Raw genomic sequence first — 21,021 nt, 5'->3', positions numbered from 1 at the left:
AATAATATAAGGTTCTATAATAATTCTTTATTGGATTCATTCATTGGCTAAGGAAGTCGACTCGATTGCATAGTCTATCCTTACAAAACTAAGTTTAAGATTAAAATCTCGTTAAGAAATAAATTGTACCTCGAATTAACAGCAAACACTAGAAGAATAATAAAGGGAATACTAAAAGCTCTTGGGTGTACCAACAAATAAGCACAAGACGGGCTAACGACCACCCAAATTGCACGTATCTATACGCAAATATTATTCATGATATTTGCCACGGGGGAAGTTCCCGTGAATCGTAAACAAAACAATTGTCTAAACTTTATTGTTGTTACACTTTTAACTTTGGTACATAAACCTACATATCTGATTCGCAGTACGTTTTCTTTCTGTCGGACCGAATCATCGACAGCTCTTGACTCTCTCCCTGTCTTCATTCCCCCTTTCATGTCAATTTCCTTGGTTAAATTACGCAAATTTCGTCGCGAGCGTTTATCGTTAGGAGCATTCAGGTACGACCGCCTCTGGAACAGTGGTGAGGTCTGCGCACGCATCGCGTAGATCTCACCAACCTATCCTTACTTTGACGGTGGGTTGAGTAACCCACCGGCCACAGTCGAAACTCGATCTTCCGCGCCATTCAGCTTGACTTCCCTCTCTTCGCTGTGCGCCGGGGGAGGCCTAACGTTCGAATGACACCGGGTACCAGGAGCCTACCCCGATGACGAGGAATACTTGTCTTCCGAGCGTCGCGATAGCGCTTGGGCGAACTTCGTAAGACGGGTTGATGCGAAGGGTTTTCCGTTTCCGCTCGTGCTGGAAGATTGCCAGGGGAATCTTTTCTTAAGACCGCCGACCGAGCGCTTCCGCGATTTAATTAACGGACCGTTAGATAAGTGAAACAAAACGCATTAATCAAGATGTACGGGATGCTGCTGGAAAGTGTGCAATATTTCGTGCAGGTCGGTAAAGTGCTAGCGAATTGAGAATAGAGGTAAAGTTGTATATTCGGCTAACTTGGGACATGCGTGTCGTGTCTCCCTTGCACGGAATGCACGGATGTGTGCACGGAAAATAACTGTGGTGTTTATTTTTTCATTTTTCTTTTTAATTGCGATTTTGTTTCTCCTTCGTTTGCTTCGCGGTAAGTAATTCTTCTTTGTACTTAAAATCCTCGAAGTTCCACCGAGATGATTTTTAGCTTTTGATAAATTTTGTTGATAAATAACAGCTATGAAAATTTTATATTTTGATATTCTCGGATGAAGCTCGATTGACGTTTCATTGTTATAAAGTTTTGTAAATTAAGAGCCATCATAGGTCAATCGATCATTTTCGTTTTGACACCGAATACTATTCAAAGTTACTGAGAAAGTGAATGGTTGGTAAGATGGAATATCAATACATGTACATAGACATACATAGATATATACAGTGTACATAAAGATAATTTAGATAATGAAAAATATCAGGTACGCGGCAAAAAAGTGAAAATTGTCTTCCTCCAACGCGACATTATATACACGAATGTTCTCTGTAATAAGAAATTAAAATATCCAATGTATTTTGAAAAAGTTTACAAATGTCCCAAGTTAGCACACTTTCCGATATTTAATTCTGTTATTATGAATTACGTAAGTTTCGCGGGGTAATAGCGATGCAGCTGTTGCTAGAAATATCCGATCCTAGAAGTTTACGGAAGTTTGTGAATGCTGTGCTGATGAAAACACAGTGTACGCGACAACTTGTACAATTGCATTCAGAAATATCCGAGAGGTCTGTTCTCTTAATTCTCTTTCTGTCTCCTTCTCTCTCTCTCTCTCTCTCTCTCTCTTCTTTTTCTTTCTTAAATTTCTTCTCTTAAAGTTAGAGCGACTTTCTATCCGCAGTCATTCTACGCGTTGACGCTACTGAGATACGATCAATTTGTTTTTGCGTCATGGGATCACATTTATCTTTCGGCTGCGCAGATTTTAATAAATCTCATCTCAGAGCCCGTTTTCCGCTAGTTGAGTCATTAAAAAAGAAGGTATCTGATGTTGAGAAAAAAGATTTATTCACGATGGGAGAAACGTTTCGTGCTTAATTCGGGCCGCAAACGGGGTTATAAATAAAACCTAACTCGTGACAGGTTAACGAATTTCGCAGATCCAGATTAATTGCACGTTCGTTAGAACCCTCTTTAATGAACTATACGTAGCGAAAGGGACATTCAGTTACTAGATGCGTAAAAATAGCGCGGCGAATAGGTTTATTCTGTACTCTCTATCTGTGATGTATACATTTTGGACTATCTTTTGATAAAAATAACAGAACTAAATTAAATTCGTTGATTCACAGTGTGTCCAATTTCCCACGATAATGTTGAGTTTCATGACACGATTTATCAGAGTTCACTTATCAGAACTGATAATTGCGTATATTGCATATATATAGTCTGCGATTATACACGTGCACATATTATCAAGCTTTAATTGATATCGTGAATTAAGTAATTACTTAAAGTAGTGGAAATGAAACTCGATTTATATATATATATATATATATATATAATTTATTTATTTATATATATTATGATTAAAATTTGCTGTCTTAATTTTTATATTGGTCTTTTATATATGATATTAGACCGTTAATTAGTACTTCTAAAGCAAACACAACCAATTGCTGTTCAAATAGAGGGTTATATTGCTTTTATTCATAGAGTATGTAATTTGGGGAAGGATACAAATGTTGAATTTCACGACAGTCGCGCGCGCGGTAAGGTTTTAATAGACGAAACATACTTATATAATATCAATTTGATATTCATCCCCTTGCACGTGCGTTCAATTTAAAATACGCTTCGATTCGGGAAATAACCTCCATAAATATGACAGACGTATAAGAACAGACGAAATCGTTATATGTTCCCTTTTTATTTTATTCCCTTTTGAAGTTACTGAATGGAAAAAGTTATTGAATATGTCGATCACGAAATTATATATTGCGCTCATAAACTTTGTATTACTAGAACGATTTAAAAAGTTCTAAAAAGCAGCATATTTCTTTGTTTCATTACACACACATTCTTCGGCTATCCCAAATTAATCCAAGCACTTACGATGTGTGTCACGTACTCGCCGAAGGAAACGCTTCATGAGATATGTAATAAATGAGATGCTTGAATATGTATGGACTTAAAGACTTCCTCTTAGCTCGATACCTTAATTGTACGAGGTTTTAAAAATAGCATCAATCGACCATCACGTAAGGACGACTATTGATTTGTTTTTTTCATGTTCTGCTAACGTATCTTTCTTGCTTTTTCTCTTTAACATTACTCTCGATGCTAATAGTATCTTTTTCACAAAAATCAATTTATTCAGGACAACTTATCAGTTAAACCTCTAAACCTGTTTTCTTTTACGAAAAATAAAGGAGTTTTAAAACAGGTAATATGTATAACTAATTGGTCTTCCGAACACTTCTGCTCATTTGCGATATGAGTCCTAAGAGCTTTCCTCATTAAAGAACACGTATTCATTTCCATGGTCTCTTCTGTAGGAACAAAAGAAACATTTATTGACCTATAGGGACCTATAGGGGTGAATGGCTAGTATCGATTTATAATAGACCCCTAGGAAACCTATTATCCGGCACGTAATCAAGATATTGCATGGACGCTGTCCTTTAATGTGTAATATTCTATACATGCAACATGTCCCTCGTATCCGGCGTTAGGTTTTGTTCTATTCGGCTTGTTTCGATGAAATACAAGTTTCAATTTATATTTTTATATCGTAAATAATACGAATTGATACATCTATATCGCTATTAATATGACAGATTTGAGTTTATCCTCTTTCTCAAGATATCTAATCGGTAGAGAGAATATTGATATAGCGATATAAAAACGTCTCTTTACAGTTAGAATTCGGTGACGAGATATGGTGTCATATTTTGGAAAAAGCTGACTGCAAGCACATGGTTTTTAATACCAGACAGACGTACTCGGATGAACTGATGACCAATTTGGCCGCAGCTCTCGCCGCGTACACTGGCGATTCCATGGATAACATTATGCAATTTTTCGGCAGGTGCTTCGTCAGGTTTTTTAGTAATTTGGGGTAAGTTGCCTGTGTTATATGGAAAGCAGCGAAAACACAGTCTACACCGTTAAGAATTATTTGTATTACTTTCTCGGTGATCGATAGTTCTTGCCTGCGTGGGTCTCATTAATTTTGTTTTAGATAGATTCATCGCCTTAACGATCTCAGTTTTATGCGATTCTCGAAATATCATTATCTGTCGTCGGAAACATAATTGTTAAAAGTACATGCTCGGCTGTATTGATCACAAGCAAATGTGTGAATTGATATGCTATCGTGTATTGTGTCACCGACAGAGACAGGTCGCCTACTGAGCAGACTATTATTTTACTCATGCCACTGACAAATTATAAATAGTACTACATATCGCTCGCATTCATCAAACACGAATCCCTTTTAGTTACCTCGGTTGTATTAAACTTCTTTCCAACTTTCATAATCCGAATAATTATTTTATAAACATATCTGATGACGCTTTATTAAGTTAAAAATATATAGTCTCACGGTTTTAATAAGATTACGATTATACATTTATGTCGCTAAAATCGTTATATCCCGTCGAGTTAACTGATTGAGCGAAAGTTCAGATTTCTCTCTCGAAATCTGAACGCGTCAGCTCTCTGCTTTCAATTACACGCGCTTTACGAGCACGGGAGTTTGAAGCGACGAAAAAATCAACATGTAACTTCAACGTTAGTTATTTTTGAAAAGCAAAAATGCTGAGCCATGAGTCTGTGAACATATACATCTCACGGAGAATATTCGTTGATTACACTGCAATTGTTTAACCGCGCATTTCCTTGCGTAATGGAAGCAATTGCGTTTACGTAACAACAGATAAGGAAACTTGCACTTCAAACGCTTCAAACAGTTTATCTGATTAGGTATGATTGCACCGTAAAAGCGACTGGTCGTTATTTTTGCGACTTTCTGCAAAGCGTTGACAACATTCACATGCAAATGAGATTTACATATCCAAAAATGAAGAGCCCTTCCATGTACACAACACATGTAGATCCGCAGGGAGTCGTTCTGGTTTATAGAAGTACTCGGCAAGGCTTCACGCATTACCTCATGGGTAAGAATCGCCTATTCACGCAAGTCGCATAATTTATGAAAACAGTTTTGGGAATACTTCATTGATCAAAAGAAAATTGCACCTCTAAATTGAACCCGACAATGGATCCGACAGTGCACTCGACAATGAATATTAAATAACTTACAGCTTGTAAAATATCGTCGATTCTGCTCTTTCGCAGGACAATTATTTCAAATAGCAAAAGATCTGTATAATACAGAACTGGACATTAGAGTGCTGGAGACCTCGAATAATATTCCAGGATCCCGAAACGTGATGGTTAAATTCCGAATTGATTTCGATAACCGTCAGTATGTAAGTATAAACTTTTCCTATCAACTTAAATCCCTCTCAATTCCTCTCAATTAGAAAATTTACAACTGGAAAATCTCCACGATTTATTTTCACATCAAATTTCCCACCGTTATCGCGAATACGACTACTTTATAATGAATTTAACATTTAACTTTGACTACTGCAATCTGTATCTGTCACTAATCAATTATTGAAAATCACTGGATCAGATCGCTAAAAACAACCGAATGAAAACTCCGCTGGGTCGCGAACTGCCTCCAATTTCCTGCACATTTTTCCTGCGCCTTTTCCCATTTGGCGTAGTGATGAACAAGGAAATGCGAATTCTTGGGGCGGGTGATAAGTTACTCCAAGCCTGGGGTGGCACCGCGTCTATTTTAAACAAGCACGCCACGGAAATCTTCAAATTGAGAAGACCCAAAGGAATTTCCTTCACTTGGGGGAACGTGAGTAATCCCCCCCGCGAAACGGCTTTATCTTGAGAACCACATTTTTTCACTTATGATTTCGCGATACACTTAGAATACATACACATTTGCAAAGCGATAAATATGGAAAACGAGTACGCGATGAAGATGCTTATTTCTGCACTTTTAGGTAATGTATTTGCATTCGGTGATATTTGAATTAGAGCTCATCAGAGCGAACGATCACCACACCGCGATCAATTCGGGCGACGCGCCGAGCACGAGCAGTGGTTTAGACAGACGTGGTAGTCAAGGCGCACGAAGCATCCTGCTGAAAGGTCAAATGAGGTACATCGAGGATATCAAGGCGATTATATTTCTCTGTAGCCCTTTGTAAGTCCCGATGTTTGTTTTAATTGTACCTGCCACGGTGCAACAGGTTCGTGATATTTATGATCTTTTTTATCCAACAGGATCAATAGTTTGGACGAACTCCTTAATATGGGTTTGTACCTGAATGATCTGAATCCTCATGGTATGAGCAGAGAACTGGTGCTAGCAGGATGGCAGCATTGCGGAAGGTACGGCTTGCTGAGGTTCCCGGATTAGCATAGATCGTTTCATCGAAAATTTAAATTTTACTCGATTTAGATTTTAATCTAAAATTTATACATTGTGTGTGTGTACGAGGAAAAATTTTCCCGTCACATGCTTGGCCTCGCTACGTATTTGCTGTGAATTTTATTTACGATATTCGTGCTTATATTTACGTTTATGGTAAAATTTGCGAGTCTTTTATATTTTCGTTAGTCTGCTCTTCTCTGTCGCGATAATCGCAAATTCAGTTTACGTACTATTTCTCGTACATGCAATTTGTGTCATTTGCCCGAAGGCTGGAAATGATGTTCGAAAGGGCCGAGCAAAGATCGACGGAATTGGAAAACAGTTACGCACTACTGGACCGTTGGAAAAACAAGAGCGACGAGCTTTTGTACTCTATGATCCCGCAAACGGTGGCCGATCGATTGCGAGCTGGAGCCAGTCCGTTGAGCACTTGCGAGGTTGCACTTGGAAAATTCTCACCCATCTCGCCCGTGCTTGGCAATTGCTAAGGAACACCGTTGTTTGCAGTCGTTCGAGTCAATCACGGTTCTCTTTTGCGAATTATGCGACTTCGATTACTCGACCATCGAAGGAGCGATGGACATTGTGTCGTCCATGAATGCGGTTTACTCCTGCTTCGACACGCTGATGGATCAGTTCAACGTGTACAAAGTAAGACCAATAATTATCAGCATCACCCATTGAAACTTCATTTCTTGATTCACTTAACATGGATAGATGACCCTACAAAAGTGTCTTGGTTCAAATAAACAAACGATAAGTATCGTCGCCGCGCTCGTGGCTGTCGAGATAGCGCAACGGTTATTCGCCATGAAATACGATTACATTGTACGATACAGTGAGATAGTTATGTTTATTAAACGCATGTATACATTTTGCATTTACGGTTCACGGGGCGTATCTCTCGTAATAGGTGGAAACTGTGGGTCGCGTGTACATGGCAGCGAGTGGAGCGCCGGACAGAAACGAAAATCACGCGCAGAATATCGCCGATGTTTCCCTGCAGCTTATTGAGCACGTCCGATCCCTCAAATTACCCTCCGGACTCGACATACGAATCCGTATAGGTAACCGTGGCCGGTCAACTTTCAAATGAAGTTGTTGCTCGCGACTCTTGGGAATTCGCTATTCGTTCGCTCGATGCGCGCGAAAAACTTGATCTTCCCCAAGAGTCGCGATTATCGACACACGGTGTAAACCCAATTGAGAGATAACAGAGTTCCTTCCACGCTGCTAAAGGAATCCACTCCGGACCAGCGGTCGCCGGCGTGGTCGGCATCAAAGTACCGAGATACTGTTTCTTCGGAGATACCGTTAACACTGCTTCCAGAATGCAGACCACTAGCCTGGTAACCGAGTTTCTTTTTCTTTTTCTTTATGTAACGCGTTATCAAGTGTGCGTGTAATTAAAATGAATTTTTAAGTCGAAAAATTTATCGACACAATATTTATCTTCTGCTGCGTATAATTAAAATACAGATGCGACATTTATGTGATATCTAATCTCGTTTATTTCAATTTAAGTAAATGTTTTGGTAAAATTAATAACTAACATACGTCAAACTGTACAAAAAAGTTTTCTTATCACCTCTTTTATCGTATTTTACAACACAGCCGGGGAAAGTTCACATTTCTTCCAGCACCAAAGCTCTGTTACCCGAAGGTCGTTTTCGTACGGAATCACGTGGCGTTGTATGGGTTAAGGTTTGTATTATAAGAATTTTTACACAATAATTGACAATATTTTATATTATATATGATAAAATTGCATATGATTTATCGCGTAAAGGGAAAAGGAGACATGGAAACATACTGGTTGCAATGTGTGCTAAATGAGGAAGCAAAAGAAAAGGTCGACTCGTCGGACGACGAAGATGCGGTAGTCGAAGGTCTTCTAGTCACTAATATATAAGACTTACATATAGAACTCTAATATTAAAAAACAAAAAAAAAAGAAACTTCACGTAGCATAATTTTCATAAGAACCAAAATGTATATTTTATCGAAAAATCGAGTTATCAGAACTGGACTAGTATAAAATAAATAGCTACCGTCGAATATTTTCAGGCCGAGCGTTAAACAAAGTTATTTATGAGGAAAAGAAGACTTATTATTGAAACGGAAAAGCTTATTTATATGTATACATATCGTGTTTAAATCTACGTCAAAAGTCCATCTATCAATAACAAAAAATATATTTTACATTGTCATCTATTCATCGTGTAATGTGAATGGCGTTACGAGTAGGCGACATGTATGTGAGTTTTCCGACCGAAATTCCATGTCATTCAATTGAAATGAATAGAGAAAGTCCAAGGACTTTTCTCTTTTGTGCGTGCATTCTATATCATGATTCTCGATGGCGGGAAGGGAGCAAAGTGCGTGCCTTAAGTTTCAAGTACCATTGTCTGCATATAACACTCTCTCGTGTACGGTGAAAGCATAAAACACGTTACGTATTACGTGTTACGTGCACGCGTGCACGATTATTGTAGAAAAAAAAACAGTAACGACAAATAAATAATCCACATTTCACAAATAATCTTCGATCGAGCGATGCGGCACGAATTCCGTCGTCGCACGAATCATCGTCGATTAAATGTCTTGAAGTTAATTCGCGATATATTATTATTACACGTGTAATTCACATAAATAAAATAAATACGTCAGTCTGCGTACAAAAATTGTTGTTATTGACAGTAACAAGCATCCTTCGTGTTCTGGTCGATCCACGTGTTGTATCGATTCACTCTGGTATAAACTCCGGGATAGCCGGGCTTGGCGCATCCTTCGCCCCAGGATACGATTCCTGGAAAATTGAAGAATTTCTCTCCGTAAATTCGCTCAGCTCGCGTTCGCGAGCGAAGCGCTGTCGCCTTGTGCGCGAGCGTTCTTTCACATGCGGCAATTTCCCGAGCTCCGCCTGCGTCGCGCAAATTAAATAATCCGTGCAATTTACAGCTGAACTTACCGACCAGCCGGTGGATGCTATTCTCCTCCACGTGCAACGGACCGCCGCTGTCTCCCTGCAACGTGAAAGTTCACATCACCATTCTCTCGCTCAGCCTGAATTTACGATCCTAATAATTTACAATCTTACAGAGTGACTTTTCTTCCACCAACCTGACAGGAGTCCTTGCCGCCCTCGCTGTAACCGGCGCACAGCATGTTATCCGTGATCCTGCGCGACGGATAATTCATAGAACGACATTCGCCGTTCGAAATGATTGGAACGGTAACTTCCTGCAAGGTCTGCGACACCGGCCCAGCTTCTACGATAGCACCCCACCCAGTCACGATCGCTTGCGAACCGGTATAAGTTTTCCCTGAAAGCAGACAATCAATGTGTGATTCGTAAATCAGTTCGAATTGCCATCGCTTCTTCTTAACTTCAATGTGAGTTTTATTTAACTTTATATTACACAAATTTGTAAAATTTATAGAACTTGACTGCTCGACCAATTTAATCAACAATATTGAATGTGATATAATGTATTTCATTCACATTTTTATTTATAGCTTGACAAGTGTTAATTAATCTTCATGAAATCATAGTTATTAACCTGCTTCCGCAAGACACACTGGCCGCATCTTGCCCTCGAACTTGATGGGCCTCTTGAGCTTAATGAGCGCAATGTCGTTGTTGTAATTCACAGTCGAGTAACCGCTGTGTCTGATCACCTTCTCCACTTTGAACTCCTGCGTTTCGCTCTCAGTAGTCGAATTCCTATCGTGTTCTAATATCCGGATCATCATCAGTTTCGGATCGAATCTGTGAAGACGAAGAGGAATTCGATCGTTCGCGTGTGACTCGTACAGACTTATTTCGCGCTTTCGGAGACGATCTGAGATCACCATCAAGGAAGCAATCACCTGTTGATGCAGTGGGCAGCAGTTATCGCATATAACGAGTTTATGATCGAAGCACCGCAATAAAATTGTTTGTTATATGTCAACATGGCCATCCAAGAATACTGATTGACCTCGGTCTCGACTCCTCCGACGATACGATTCTGCTTACTTACCAAGCCGCAAGCTGTAAATAATGGATTAATGTCTTACTACTTTAACCTCCAACAATATTCCACCAATACAAATGATCCTTTTATGGTGTTCACTAGTGATAAGTTCAGATTTCGATATTTCTATCGCGGTTTATTTCTCGACGTCTATTGTCAGCCTGAAGATCACTTCAATCCCGTTAAGTAGCATTCAGAATTCATATTCGAGAAATGTAATGTATATATCGTAATTTTGCAACTGTGATGTAGGAGTCTCGTTAAAATGAAAATAACAAATGTCGTGGGGTAAACATTTCGAAACGCTCATATTCCTGCATTTCTCCATCGGTAATCGAGAATTGGTATTAAAGATGTAACATGAATACAAGAAAATAATAACGGCCGACTTACCGCACTTTGGACACGTTGCTTGATCTATCGGTTGCGGCGGTTCAGTGATCATCGGTGGCTTTGACACCACAGCATCGAGCAACCAGTCCAATAGTCCTTTATCATCGTCGACCGATACAGTTTTATTCGCGCTGCTCGAGATCTGCTCCTCCGCGCGTGACGTTGAGCTCGGCTGCAATTGTTATTCAAGACATTCCTCCTTTACTTACGGTCGACGGTTGCGTATGCTAAGCTGTCGCGTGTAAAACTGTACCACAAGTGTGTCTCGCGTTGCCGAAATGGAAAAATGCGCAAGAAAACGTTTTTACATTACTTATGTGTTACAAGCATCGACGGTACCTCATTGTCAACAGCGAGCGGTCTCGCGAGCGCAACGAAGATCAGTAACAATATCAACCGAATCAACATGACGCTTCGCAAGGATATCGCACTCCGAAAACACTCCGCCGCGTTTCTGTCTTGCTGAGCGCCGCGGCAAGTATTAATTCGAACTGATCCACCGCACTTCCTGCCAAGACGGCATACACTTTCACACAAACCGTCGATTCGGTGTCACGGTGTCTTTATTTATACGGAATAGCGGACAGACGGGTGGCAGGAGTGAAAATTTAGGCTAGCGGTATGCAAATTTTGCAGCGAATAAACCGCCGTCGTAAGCATACAAGAGATCCAATAAACCTACTACCGGTTCGCCAAAGATGGTGCGTCCTGTTCGTACGATCCCTCCTCCCTCTCTCTCTCTCTCTCTCTCTGTCTCCCATGATTTCTCTTTCCTCGTTATAAAAAAAGGGCAAGAGCAAACGTCCTAGTTAAAAGCAACCTGTTAGAAGTGTCACTCGCGTAAATCTCGGACAGAGACGCTGTGGGGAAAAAGTGATGTATATTGTGCGAGTATCTCTGTCTCCTTAAAATATACCCTCGTAAATTATCACAATCTGCTCGTTTTAAAACCACTTCACTGGGGATCTCGGGGAAAACGCGGAATAAAAACGAGATATTCCCTTTATTTATGTGATTATATCTATCGTTCCCCCGAGCGAAAAAGTAAATTGATATCAGTGCGAAAACACTCAACAGACAATTCGTTCTGGTCGAGATTTAATCAAGGGACGTTTTAACGCCAAGCTACCTTTCCTCCAGCGCTATTGAACGAGAAGGAACTAGAATTCTTTATATACACGAGCTTACACGCGTGCTCCAGCACATGAATATTGAGCGACACGCTATTATGGTATACGTCTGACTTTTGAGGCACCGCTGTACCAAGAGAGTTTAATGACTCCCACGGCGACTTCACATTCGACTCGCCTAAAAACACAAAAGGTGTAGCGCAAATTTCCGGCGACACGTTGCGCAAGCGCGTCACGCGTTGCAATCGCATTCACGAAATACACAAAAGTGACGACGCGCGGTGGCCGACACCTTTCTCGGAAGGGTCCTGGTCTTCACCTTCGTCGCTATTTTTACACATTCTCTTTCTCTCTGACCCGGCTTATCACGGCTGCGATTATTTCTAAGCGAACGAGATAAGATTGCGGCAAAAAGATTGTACACCAGCTGTAACCTGCGACAGTAGGTCAAGGTATATAGGTCACGAGACCCTCATGCGGGCGAGACGCATCGCCTTATTGTCTCATTGTGTGTCTAGTTTTATCAGCAGCCTTGCTTTATTTTGCGTTTGTCTTCAGGGTCAGATTGTATCTCGGCGATGTAATCTTTCCCCGTGAGTTCCTTATCACTGCTGATGCAAGGAGCAACAACGCGTAACGCGTTGGAAAGAGATCTGAAGGTGATGAAAAATAAGTGTGAAAAGTTCTTGAAGCACTAGAACTAGAATGTTTAATGATTGTATCGGGTTGGTCAGGAGACGACAGGATGAGACAGAGGAAAAAATAAAGAGAGAAAGTGAGGAATAGAAACATATTTGAACCGGAAGCACACAGCGAACCTAATTAGCGCCTCTGGCTGAAACATTCTCCGTGTCCTAACATCCCTAGCATCGCTACCCCAACATGAAGTAATGCAATTATATTCATATTATATTCATATTATGCAATTATATTAGTCTGTATTTAGCCTCATCCTATCAAAAATTTTGTAAGAAACAGCCGCCGTAATATGTTTCGTTCAGGTGTTTTTGCTACGACGCTATTTATGGCTCATCATATTATTATATTATATATATTTGGCCTAATTGACAAAATTTAAGAAAAAAAATCAGTGAGACACGATTCCAATTCCTCGGGATTCGCAGCAACGCAAGTGAAGAGCGATCGAGAAGTTAAAGTTGAACGCTTCTTCGTTCGTGATTTTTGCGATGAGCGCCTCGAGAGAGAAACACAATGCCGTTGCGCCGTCGTCCGCCTGGAGCCGCAATTTTCTCACCAAATGAAGATTACATGCGGTCCACATAATTTGCAGTGAAAGCAAGATCACCGGTGAGTTAATAAATCGTCGTTGGAAAAAGTGAAACGATGATTTCTTCCGTCCTGAAGAACGAGCGTGCGCGACTGCCAAATGGCGCGGAACCAATTCGGATTTATATACCGGGGAAATTGCGACATTTTTAATTGACGGCCTTATTGCGCGGCGGGTCGTTTCTCGCACCTTTCTCGCGCGAGCGAGCCCTTTTCAAGCGTGTTTTCCTTCCATGACGCCATCGGCAAACCTTGATAAATCGAAGGCTTTATTACTCGCCGACTCATCGCTTCTTTACGGCTGTAGTGAACAAACGGCCCAAGGAAATCGTATAAATTTTTTCCCCCGCCGTGTCGTGAGTTCGTTCTAGCTCGATGAATTTGATGGCTGAGTTACACCTCGCCGCTACGTGTCGGCACGATGGAAACCGCATCTGATATATTATTATACCAAGTGTCAACAACTTCTGAGAAGATTCCAGTAAAACATCTATGTATTGCTTGATATATATTGAAATTAACGATTTGTCCATCCGTCTTTCAAAGAAAATCTTCCACCTTGGCATTATTCATGTCGCGGAACTGTGTCATCCCCCAACAAACGTATCGCTGATGTACAAAGTAGAATTTGCGATATGTCAAATCCAACAGAAATCTGCACGTATTCGGATAATCGTTGTTTTCGACAAGTCGCGGAAACGAAGGGCTGCAAAAGCTGTTACGTGCGGTTTGCGCACAGGATCGAACTGCAAGTCCAATGAATTTCAGTCGATCGTTGCATCTCGTCGGATGGATTTTTTCGGAGCATGCGGCGACGCGCAATCTGCGCTCGCACGCGCGCAAAAAGCTCCCGCCGCGAGTCACTTTCTTCGGGTAGGACGCACTCGATCGTGCTCGATGAAAGTACGATTCGGTACCGCGAAATTCGCCGCCGTGGAAATGAGAAATTCGAGCGATGACGCCTCGCGCGTGAGGCGTGACGAGTACCGAGTGAAATCCCCTGCAATTAGCCGGCTCGTGCGAACGAGCTATCGGCGACAATGTCCCATTATCATCATCATCATCATCATCATCATCATCATCATCATCATCATCATCATTATCATTATCATTTCCATCATCATCAATAACAATACCGCCACCGCGTCCGCCGCTGCCGCCACTGCCGCCGCCGCCGCCGTCGTCGCGCCGCCATCGTCGACGTGCATCACGACAATGAACCAGAGCGGCCGCGGTAACTTTCGCGCTCGTCCGCTGACGAAATTGACATTGATCCAGTCTCAGTGGATCCCTGAAAGGAAGGATCGCCGCGGGAGAGGAGGTGTGGACCGGGTTGACATTGGAACGCGCTCGTGGTGGTCGGCGGTCGATTGCGCCATACATCGTCGGCGCTCGTACGTGCGTACACGTATGTGTGTATGCGTTGACTACAGCTCTCATTGTGCCTGTACCGACGGTGTGACTGTGTGTGTGCAGGTGAGACAACGGGCGCGTACACCGACCGAACGAACGAACGAACGAACGAACGAACGAACGAACGAACGAACGAACGAACGGGTGATTTAAAGGCTGTCACATGCAACATCTGCCAATGCAAACGCACCACTCAAGGTTGACGATCCCCACCGAGACACGCTGGGCTCCTTCATTAGTTATAATTTACTATAAAACGGCAAAACGAGCCGGGGTACCTTTAGACTTTTCACGCCACGGGCGTAGGCGCGCGCACCGGCCCGAATCTCGCGGCTACGGATACACCGGACTGGCCGAACGTGGATCACCGGAAACCGCACGCACGAGGCATGGACGGCTACGCGACGACGATGAGATGCATGCTCCTGTTCTTCCTATGTCTGAGCAGTCGCGCCTATGCGCTGCCGCGCGTGGTGAGTTGAATGATCATTATTATACGCACGTGCTCGTGAAAAAGAATAATAACAACGGCGACATGACGGTGCAGCGGAGCAGAAACTGCAGAATCTCTGTCTGAGCGTCGTCGACCATCATAATAGTGATGGTGAAACGTCGATCGAGATTCTGGGTTGTAAAATAAGTTTCGGTGTAAAGTTGGGTGTATTTGGATATTTTATTTCAACCAGTTTTTCTCAAATCGAGAACTAATGACATATATCACTATTCTTTTATTTGTTCGTTTCCCCTTCTGGTTTATATCCACTATGCGATAGAAGTAGATCGTTAACTTTATTTGAATATCCACACTTGGCACATGGGACACAACCATTAATTATCGTATTCATCGTCGCATCCGCTCCATATGCGTTGTATGACAAATTGCGTCCATAGAAAATCCGAAAATATATTCATTAACAATAATTAGCTTCATACATCACTCGAATTCTTCTCTCATTTTCCCTTTGTGTACCGAGCGGTTTTTTCAGATACCACGAAGTAACATAAGAAACATTCCTGCTTCCAATGCTCAGGTGCACTACAATATCACGAATGCCGAAGTTGACGATCATCCGGCGATAGACGAGGTGTCTTACGTTGACTTCGATGCTGCTGCACCTGCGTCCTCCTCAAGACCGGACGTCTGTGACGATTGTGGTGAGCGAATGCGTTTGAAAGACTGTACCTGATCAGAGAACGCACTTAATTAATCACGTAATTAATTAAAACATTTTTCATGGTTGTGAGACACACGTTCCAGTGTTCCAGTATTATATTTTAAAAGTTTAAAAATCATAACTACCATATATGCGTACACTTAAGAGTATGCATATTATACTGCAGTCGAGCATGAGTATCGTATGTAGTGAAATAGAAAGCGTAATAAAGTTACGAAGCCATTCGCACTCGTGAAGAACAACGTGATGACTAAGCAATCGAATTTTTTATCCGCACCACTTCGAGCGAAAACATTACAATCTGACACGCAATGTGGTGCAAGTAATCTGATTTGGCGCGGAGTCTCATTTTATCCCACGTCCGACAGATGAAGCATTCAGATGCGATTAAAAGTCACAAACGAATCTAAAAGCTCCCGTCAGTTAATCAGGCGCGAGCAATTCTGAGCGATCAACCCGGCCGCTCACGTTAGTCTAGATGCGAATCTAGATCGTTGCAAATTTACGCGATTGTGCCGATACATTGCAGTCTGCGGGGTTGGCAGAAAAACGAGGATCGTCGGCGGCAACGTGACGAGCGTCTACGAGTATCCCTGGTTAGTCAGTATGACGAAGAAAGGAATGTTTTACTGCGCCGGTAGCATAATATCACGCAAGCACGTCCTCACAGCGGCACATTGCTTAGAAGGGTATGTACTCACCGCGAATGATTGTGATCTTATGGATCTCATTCTCGCGTTACGCATCACAACGACGTTACATGTCGTCGACATGATTTCCAGATTCGACATCAAAACCATCAAGCTGGTCTTAGCGGACAACGAGCGTCCCTCTGTAGGCAGCAACGCCATAGTACGACGCATTAAATCCGCGAAAATCCACGAGAACTTCCACGCTTACACTTTCAACAATGACATCGCGATCATAGAGATGGATTATCCCGTGCCGGTGGACGGTGTCGTACGAACGGCATGTCTGCCCGAAGACAGTAAGTTATTCACGCAATGTCAGCAAGTTGATTTATCATCTCGCCCGAATTGATCGAACGTTCAATCGTCTTTCACCTTCAGGTGTCTAACACCTTCGCTTTGATCATTCTCATGGTAATTACACGGGATATTACACGGGATGTCATATGAGACGCATCAGTTAGTCTCTCTGAGATTGATTGAGAAATACACATTTGCTTTCCATATAATTGAAAAATGCGCGTTATTGTCGCAGCTGAAAATCGCTCGAAAATGTGTGAAGAAACGTGTGAATACTCACGTGATTTACACGATCTTACACGATTACGGTGTGAGACACAGAATGTCGTCCGTAGAACATATGATGCAATCTACGTAGATCATATAACGTGGACTGTACGATCTCAATTCGATACGATTGTACGATACTAAAATTCGAAAAGAAAGTACTTCTACAAACGTGACACGCGTACAAGCTTCCTGCTTCTTCGTGTGTTTATCTTCGTATGTATCGCATACTTGTGTTATCGTCTTCGCACGAGACACATCCGCGCCTCGATTATCCTATCACAGCAAAGAGGTATTGTAAAATAAGCAGTTCTTACATCGTAAACTAATCAAATTCGTCTTCGTTGCGACAGAAAAACGAATGCGTATTATTGCATGTCTATTGATAGCAACAGAATTTGATAATTCAATCTTTTTGAGTTCATAGTTCATAGATAGCAGAAAAAGCTGATTATTTGGTAAAACTGTATTACATCAGCAATATCAGGTAATCGTATTAAATACTGCGCATTAAATACTGTTCGGCGCATATCTAAATTAAAATTTCGCTTGCCACACTCGCGGACAGAAAAGTTCATCGCAATTGACTCCAATGAATTCCGCGCGATATCGCTAGGAAATAATCCACCAAAAAGAACCATGAAAAATAGATAAAAAAAATGATTGCAGAAGCCATTGATTACACAGGAGCGATAGCCACGGTGGTAGGATGGGGCAGAACGGGTGAGACGAAACCGGTTAGTGACGAATTGCGAAAAGTCAATCTACCGATCTTGTCGCAAGAGGAATGCGATCAGGCCGGATATGCAAAAAATCGCATCACGGAAAATATGTTTTGCGCCGGCTACTTGGAAGGGGAGCGCGGGGATGCTTGTTTCGTAAGTCTTCACAGGAATATGATATGTATGAACAGCTAGTACCTTTGCACGCAAAGATGCAAGTGCCCGAGTAAGGGAAAATATATAATGTACATATGTAATCACGCGACTGCGGAATTCCACTGGGAACAGTAATTCATAACATCACGCATGAATCATATAATATGAACGTTTAATAGTGCGCAGATGAATTACTTATCAGTGCATCGTCTAAAAATCGATGAGCGCGAGAAGCAATATGGTTTTATCGTCTTGGGTTTCGTAAAGATATAATGTTTATTATTTTCTTCGTCACGTGTAATTGTACATCCTTCCTTTTTTCTTACAACTGCATGTTTGTCTGTAGGGTGACAGCGGCGGTCCACTTCACGTTAAGGGAAGTAACGCACACCTGGAATTAATAGGTATTTATACGTATATGCAAAATAAAATTTTTACGTAGAATTTATCATCAATGAATGCGATAGATGGCAGAAAAAGCTGATTATTTGTTGTAAAACTGTTATTACATCAGCAATATCAGGTAATCGTATATAAATGCTGCGCATTAAATACTGTTCGGCGCATATCTAAATTAAAATTTCTATATAGAAACGAAATTCGAGCGAAAAATTCGATTATTTATATCCGTATGTTAAAACGTTAATTGACTAGTTCTTTTTAAATTTCTTTTTTTCCTTCTTCTTTTATTTCAAATAATTTTCGGAAACATATATGCCTCTGATATTTACATGTCACAGATAATAATCGCAAATTTATCAATCAACCTTACTTGGAACTTAATATATATTCTAATTATTACTAGTAACGTGTGTATATGTTCATTCAGGGATCATTTCTTGGGGACGCGGATGTGCCAGGCCAAATTTTCCAGGTATATATACTAAATTAACAAATTACATGGATTGGCTTAAGAATCACTTAGACGGCGAATGCGTTTGTCCTCCACCACATCGTCAATGAAATCAAGGTTCCTCGAGGATTATTTTATGTACGAATATAAATCATATAATATAATTAGGATGACTATGAGTGTTAAATTAGCAGTGCGTCGATCTTTTCAAAGGAATACTTTTAAAATCTTTCAAAGTTCACGTTAAATGAAAGCGCGATGCCAATATTCTTTCTAGTTGTTCCGTTATTGAATCATATTACACATAACTCATTGTAAATTCGCTTCATTAATTTATTACAGTTATCGATATATATATATATATATATATATATGTATGTATAAATCACGTCGTATACATCTAGTCCAATGTACATAATAAATACACTTATGTGCGCATTAATATATACGAATATTTTGTTAAATAAAACCAATTTATACCAACGGAAATACAATTAACTCTAACTTCACCTAACATGTTGTGTGTCGCGGAAACGTCGAAGTAAATATTATTCAAAGATTATCGTGACTTAATTAACTCATTGGCGAGCGGAAGAAGCAATCAAAAAAGAGAGAGGATGCAATTGAATGAATTATATTTAATGTTTGACAACGACTCCTTATGACGTCGCGTCCTTTCGAAGATGTGGATGATGCAAAGTTGTCGCTGACTTCATGCGTAGGTACATAATACATTCCGGGTACAACTGGTGTCATTGACACCGATGGTTTACTAGTTTTAAACGCATCCACTACGTCATTGTTACGTCAGTCGATACTTTATCATACCATTCATACCAAGAAAACATTCGGTAACATCTTCTTAGAACGATTTGTTCTACGGTAGAATGACTCCAAATATTTTGTTATATTGTTATATTCAGCGAGTTTCCAATTGTATTACATTTTATTTGCAATAATTTTTATTACAAACAATAATATCATAGCGTGTACAAACACATGAATATTCATAATCGCTAACATATTACATAAAATGATTCGATATCTATACCACACTTTTACCATACTTGTTGTACCGTTTTCTCATTTCGGAATTTGATGCTATTATGAAATAGCTGATCTTTAAGAATAGTCGCAAATTGTTATGATAATGTTACGAGTTATAAATAGTGGCTTTCGAAATGCTTTAAAATCCGAATCTATCATTTTGCGTGACATTTTTAATCATACATTTTGACAATCCCTCCCAAAGTTCAAACGGTTAACAAACCGCATAATCATGTTTTTGTATATAAGTGATAATAAAAACATATGTATGTAAATAATGAATAAATCGTGAATATATTAAGCATATTTTACGGGATAACGTTAATCTAATCAAAAGCAGCAATTTCTTTTTTTCATTTAGTTTGGTATTTGTAATACTAATACACAATAGGCTCCGATTGTGTTTCATCATGTTTCCTATGAAGTTCTTAATGTAGAATTTCCCGTACGTTGGATGACGTCAATACGTCAAGACAACATTGTGATGATCACGAAGGGAATCTCCTCTTCCGCTGCATGTTACTTCAATTATCGCTTCGGCATTTTTTCCTCGTATTTCTTACGTTACGACGCATTACCAAAATCATTGATATGTATTATTAAATTGAAAAAAATAATAATTTATCTTCATGAAGACGTCCCAATTTTATATAAAACTCGAACTTATCAATTTCGTGTTTCGTCAACATATCTCGAAAGATATTTTACTTAAGATTTATAGAATTCATTTTATATTCACTGAAAAAATTGTGGTAATTGTTAATAAACTTGCCATGCATAACAGTTATTAGGCGCTTAATTTAAGCACTATCGTGCCTCTTGAAATTTGAAATACATTAACCTTACAGGGCGATTTTGATTAAATATTTTTCATGAATACGAAATTTCCTCGAGAAGAATAAGTTAAAAATATAGAAAACTGAATAATATAAAAGACTGAAGTTTGTTTACGTAAGAACTTTTGATTCGCGAAAAATTAATTTTGCAAATCAGAAGTTCAAAAAAGATTACAATATTCGTTCAGAAGTTCCAACTACTAAGTATCAACAAAAGCATAGGTA

General features: G+C 40.3%; 3 protein-coding genes across 5 annotated transcripts; 2 read left to right on the top strand and 1 right to left on the bottom strand.

The window, feature by feature from the left end:
• The first annotated feature begins 556 nt into the window (after positions 1–556).
• LOC105181700 (Guanylyl cyclase at 89Da) lies at positions 557–8,490 on the top strand. The gene is made up of 13 exons (XM_019840700.2): positions 557–956; positions 3,904–4,103; positions 4,970–5,163; positions 5,345–5,478; positions 5,688–5,924; positions 6,076–6,278; positions 6,359–6,466; positions 6,778–6,946; positions 7,017–7,160; positions 7,423–7,576; positions 7,749–7,858; positions 8,124–8,213; positions 8,299–8,490. The coding sequence occupies exons 1-13, from the start codon at positions 915–917 to the stop codon at positions 8,419–8,421; spliced, it is 1,908 nt and encodes a 635-aa protein (XP_019696259.1). The 5' UTR covers positions 557–914; the 3' UTR covers positions 8,422–8,490.
• A 636-nt stretch (positions 8,491–9,126) lies between these two features.
• Positions 9,127–12,064, bottom strand: LOC105181699 (trypsin-1). 2 transcript variants are annotated; one of them, XM_025306544.1, is made up of 7 exons: positions 11,604–12,064; positions 10,922–11,093; positions 10,383–10,545; positions 10,073–10,281; positions 9,633–9,835; positions 9,481–9,535; positions 9,127–9,318 (listed from the first exon to the last, which is right to left on the bottom strand). In XM_025306544.1, the coding sequence occupies exons 2-7, from the start codon at positions 10,971–10,973 to the stop codon at positions 9,200–9,202; spliced, it is 801 nt and encodes a 266-aa protein (XP_025162329.1). In that variant the 5' UTR covers positions 10,974–11,093; positions 11,604–12,064; the 3' UTR covers positions 9,127–9,199. The 2 variants fall into 2 exon arrangements, with proteins under 2 accessions (XP_025162329.1, XP_011136956.1); XM_011138654.2 differs by lacking the exon at positions 11,604–12,064 and adding an exon at positions 11,261–11,462.
• Positions 12,065–15,049: 2,985 nt separating this feature from the next.
• LOC109503706 (trypsin 3A1-like) lies at positions 15,050–19,167 on the top strand. Of its 2 annotated transcripts, none has more exons than XM_025306540.1 (7): positions 15,050–15,224; positions 15,783–15,906; positions 16,456–16,615; positions 16,709–16,914; positions 17,852–18,060; positions 18,407–18,464; positions 18,890–19,167. In XM_025306540.1, the coding sequence occupies exons 1-7, from the start codon at positions 15,141–15,143 to the stop codon at positions 19,021–19,023; spliced, it is 975 nt and encodes a 324-aa protein (XP_025162325.1). In that variant the 5' UTR covers positions 15,050–15,140; the 3' UTR covers positions 19,024–19,167. The 2 variants fall into 2 exon arrangements, with proteins under 2 accessions (XP_025162325.1, XP_019696234.1); XM_019840675.2 differs by having other exon boundaries at positions 15,738–15,906.
• The last annotated feature ends 1,854 nt before the right edge of the window (positions 19,168–21,021 follow it).

Source organism: Harpegnathos saltator, unplaced genomic scaffold (genome assembly GCF_003227715.2).
Source record: "Harpegnathos saltator strain DR-91 unplaced genomic scaffold, Hsal_v8.6 scaffold789, whole genome shotgun sequence".
NCBI classification, from domain to species: Eukaryota; Metazoa; Arthropoda; class Insecta; order Hymenoptera; family Formicidae; genus Harpegnathos; species Harpegnathos saltator.
Note: the sequence above shows the minus strand (reverse complement) of the source record. Positions and strands in the feature narration are given on the sequence as shown.